Source organism: Olea europaea, chromosome 10 (assembly GCF_002742605.1).
Source record: "Olea europaea var. sylvestris chromosome 10, O_europaea_v1, whole genome shotgun sequence".
Taxonomy (NCBI): Eukaryota; Viridiplantae; Streptophyta; class Magnoliopsida; order Lamiales; family Oleaceae; genus Olea; species Olea europaea.
In genome coordinates this window covers 23172899-23177532 of record NC_036246.1, presented here as the reverse complement: position 1 = coordinate 23177532, position 4634 = coordinate 23172899, and the positions used below count along the sequence as shown (strand labels likewise).

Here is a 4634-nt window from a genome sequence, read left to right as displayed (position 1 = left end):
AAGTCTTGTTGTCTTCCCTACGTACAGGTACTTTCAATATTACACGACTCCAGTATAAAAACCTTATAGCTCACAGTTGATTCTCCTTCTACCGGCACGATCACAGGGAGATAAGGAACGAATCTTTACTGAGTTGCCAAAAGTATAAGAATATAGTATGAATTGTATATAATATTTTCCTTCCAAGTTGTGTTTAACACAATGAAAAACATTTTCTTTTATAGGGACAAATTCCAACCCCACAATTAATCCAAAATTATGAGTTTTAAATTTTTGTAATTAAACCTGAAAATTAAAAAGAAACTGAAAATTAATAGGTTTTAATTTTGAAAGGTTGGAACTTATTTTATGTTACGACAAATTCTTAGAAAATATAGTGATTCACTCATTCAATTTCTGTTAAAGAAAAAGCAGAAACAATCGTGCTACTGTACATCACGATTGACAACATATTTGACACTTTTCCATGCAGCGTCAATCTACACCTTTGATTTTATACACATCCATCTCTTCACTGCCTAAATTCCTTCCATGTGTGCAGTGTATTTTTCTCCCTTTTCTCTCTTCCTCTCGATTTCTGTCTGGAGAATTCCAGATGCCAAAACAAAATAAAGAAATTGGTTCTTAATGCATAAGATGTGGGGTCCTCTAACAATTATGGCAAATTAAATCTTTTTCTTTCTACCTCTATGTATATTATTTACAGCAAGATTTTTATACTTACCAAATAGTCCCAACAAACTCCACTAGTTCATTTTGGGCCCCATGAAATTATTTACTTAATATAAGTCCCCATTTGACTTTGACTTTGACTTGACATATGCTATTTTTTGTTTGTGGAACCTAACATGTGTTGTCTAAGAAGGATTTTACTAAGTGTACATGATAAATGTACATAAAGGATGACATAATGCAATGTGAAGGGAAAAGACTGATTAATAAAGTTGATTGTATTTTAAATAGGCAAATAGTATGGTGATATTATGAACACCCCTATGTATATGCTTATATACCTATGGCACTACTCGTCTGAGAATGATGCAAAATTGAGTGGGGGCGTAATAAAGTTAATTCCTTTTCGATCAAATTTCGGGCTTCTTAAGAACATCATCTAAGAGGGAATTCCTCGAAATTTTACTCAGAATAGTTTTGGGGATTTAAGCTGCATCTGTGTTTACAAGAACTGAATATCTGAACCACAGAGAGAGAAATTAAACCTCACAAAAAAATTCACATCATTGCTAAGATTGCTTCCATCCATCCAACCAATAACATGTAGACTAGTTCTAAACTGGTCAATGGCTATCAAACCAATTTCTGGTCGAATTACAGAATTTGTCGATGCGAATGCTATACAAAATACAAAATCTTAATGGCATTGAACAAAAATGACCAGCAGACGTACTATTGACGGAATATTGTGCCCAAAGTTCATGTTGAAAGCCATTCACAGATCGTCTTTATACGAAGTCCTGGCCTTGTCTCTTTCCGAGAAGTTAGATCTTGTGCTGAGTGACAATTTAGAATTAAATCCTTCCAATGCCTCGTTTAGCATTGGACCACTATGTCGTTCGTGTGGCAGCTGGTAATCTGACCAGATCCTGCCACTCCGACTGCCCACGTCATACCCAGGTATGGACATTCGATTTGAATCCATAATAACATCACCCTCAAGTATCCTAAGCACCTAGAAAGAGAGAGCGAAACAAAGTTTTAATTTCAGAATATAGAAACAAACACGGTGCAACCTAAATCCCATTTCACTCTTTTCGAACATGCGAATCCCCCAAGATCAGGACAGGTAGTCATATTTAATTCTGCAACATAATTGGAATGACTATCTTGATTACTTTCCAGGCATTGGATTTAATGATTTTATAGTACTTGATATTACGATAAGTGATCGTGCAACTTTTTTCTCGATTTTAGTGGTTTTAAGTGGATGAGTGAACTAAATATTTCTTACCCGAGACATGCGAGGCCTCGCCTGAGGATCCCGGCGTATGCACAAAGAAGCGGCATGTAACATGCAGTACACCTCATGTTCTGAGTACTTGTTCCCGAGCTGTGGATCGACCAGTTCACGGATGGCATAAGCATCCAATAAAGGACGTGCCTGTAACATGTCAGAAACCCACAAATCAGACAGATTAAGCACCTGGGCCTGACTAACTGTCAACCACTCAGTGGATAGAATTATACCCATTCAGTTAGACATTGCTGGCCTTTAGGCCTGTTAAGATCAACTGCTTTACGTCCAGTAACAAGTTCGACCAGTACCACACCAAATGAGTAAACGTCCGCCTTTTCTGTGATCTGTCCACTTTGAGCATATTCAGGAGCCAAGTACCTAATTGAAGCATAATAGTTTAAAGAAACTTGACTATTTTATTGTAAAGATCATAGTCAGGAACAGAGAAAAGTTAGTAATGGTAGAATTACCCAAATGTTCCGATTACTCTCGTTTCAACTCCAGTCTCCCCATCAGGTTGCCATCTTGCCAAACCAAAGTCTCCCACCTTGCAGAAAAATAATCAAGTAAAAATCAGCAAATTTAAGTTCAATCTGGAAAAGCATGTGAGACCATAAACATAGAAGATCTTTATTTGGGCACAAAACTGCACATAATAGTAAATAAAGATTTAAATCATTTTTCTATCAAGTCAAGAAGCTTTAAAGCAGGAACAACCCAGCTAAGAATGTTGATCGAGTCACAGTCACTACTGAGAAAGTAAAAGAATTTAACTCAAATTACTAAATGATTGAATTGTGCATTGAGTAAATACACACGTAAGAAAGAGAATTTCTTTTATAATTGTATGGCCTCTTTATTGCAGGAGAAGAAACACAATTTCTTCAGAACTAATAATTCTCAGAAAATTAATTGTAATATCATATGTGCACATTATATACACAAGCTGACGCAGATGAACAACCAGGGAGCAATTGAAATATCACAAATGTCTAAAATCGTCTTATTTTCCACTGGAACAGCTTGACTTTTTCATGGTAACAAACTTCTGAAGGATAAAATAAGAAACAGAAAAATCAGGACGAATTCGTCTGGAAAGAAGAACATCAAAAGGCTTTTGAAAGCCTGAAGACATATCTATCAAGTCCACCAGTGTTGGTGTCACCAATCCAGGGACAGCCAATGAAAATGTATGTATCGGCTGAAAAAGAATTAATAGCTGGAATGGTCGCACAGGAAGACCAATTTGGTGAAGAAAGGGCAATTTATTACTTAAGTAGACGGTTGACAAAATGTGAATGTAATTACTCTGCTATTGAAAAATTGTGTCTAGTACTGTATTTCACATGTACAAAATTAAGGGCTTATTTACGGCCCGTAACCGTTTATTTAATTTCTAAAGTAAATTTAGTCAAGTATATGTTCTCGCGCCCTATTTTACACCAAAGGGTAGGCCTTTGGACACTAGCTTTATCAGAGTTCGAAATACAATATATACCTCAAAAGGCAGTCAAAAATCAGGCTTTGGCTAACTTTCTAGCTGATCATCCATGCCTTGACATGCTTGAAGAAATCGAATTAGAAATCAATTCGTTCGAATTAAAACCTTGGGTGTTGTATTTTGATGGGTCAAAAACCTCTAAAGGTGCAGGAGTGGGGGTAGCATTGATTAATCATTTAGGAATTTGCTACAAGTTTGCATTCACCTTAGACAGAATGTGCACCAACAATCAGGCCGAATATGAAGCTTTAATAGTAGGCCTAGAACTAATGGTAGATATGGGAATAAGAAATGTGATCGTTAGGAGCGATTCTCAATTGGTGATCCATCAACTAATCGGTGATTTTAAATGCCAAAGTGATTCCATTATAAGCCAGTACGAGATCGCCCAAGAATTACTAGAAGAATTCGATCAAGTAGAACTCCAATGCGTTAATAGGATATATAACGACATGGCAAATGAGTTAGCCCAAATGGCATCAGGGTACTCAAAGGTTTTGAATTGGAAGTCTACTTGTGAATATGGAATCATATTGCCCGTGATTCAAAGAAGGGCGAAGAAAATTGAACTTCACTGTATACAAGATGGAGATGCAGTAGATTGGAGAACAGAGATGAAAGGGTTCCTTAAAGAACCTAATAGAGGGATTAGCAGGAAGACAAAGCTATGTTCGCTGAATTACACACTAATAGATGAAGAATTGTTTAAGAAACGCTCTGATGGTGTATTACTAAAGTGTGTAAGCTTGCAAGAAGTCAAGACAATCATGGCTGAAGTGCACGAAGGGATATGTGGAGCTCATCAAGCTGGCCAAAGGATGAGGTGGTTAATTATTAGGAGTGGATATTTTTGGCCAAAGATAGGAGAACTATGCGTTCAGTACGCAAAAAGTTGTTTAGCACGCCAAAAACATGGTCCAATACAAAGGGCGCCAGCATGAGAGATGGCACCTATTATTAAACCTTGGCCGTTCAAAGGTTGGGCGATAGATCTAATAGGGAAGATCTACCCTCCATCGTCCAAACAACATACTTTTGTTATAGTTGCAACCGACTATTTCACCAAATGGGTAGAAGCGGTACCTTTAAAAGAGATCACCCAGAAGAATGTTATAAAGTTTATCCGTGATCATATTATTTATAGGTTTGGAATTCCACAAA

At 36.9% G+C, this 4634-nt stretch overlaps 1 protein-coding gene across 1 annotated transcript; it reads right to left on the bottom strand.

Moving 5' to 3' along the window:
- Positions 1-1114: 1114 nt before the first annotated feature.
- On the bottom strand, positions 1115-2534 carry LOC111400418 (inactive protein kinase SELMODRAFT_444075-like; the record flags this gene model as incomplete). The annotated part of the gene is made up of 4 exons (XM_023027838.1): positions 1115-1687; positions 1967-2116; positions 2203-2350; positions 2443-2534. Coding segments are annotated over 4 exons (630 nt in total), but the record flags the coding sequence as incomplete, so codon positions are not given.
- Positions 2535-4634: the final 2100 nt, after the last annotated feature.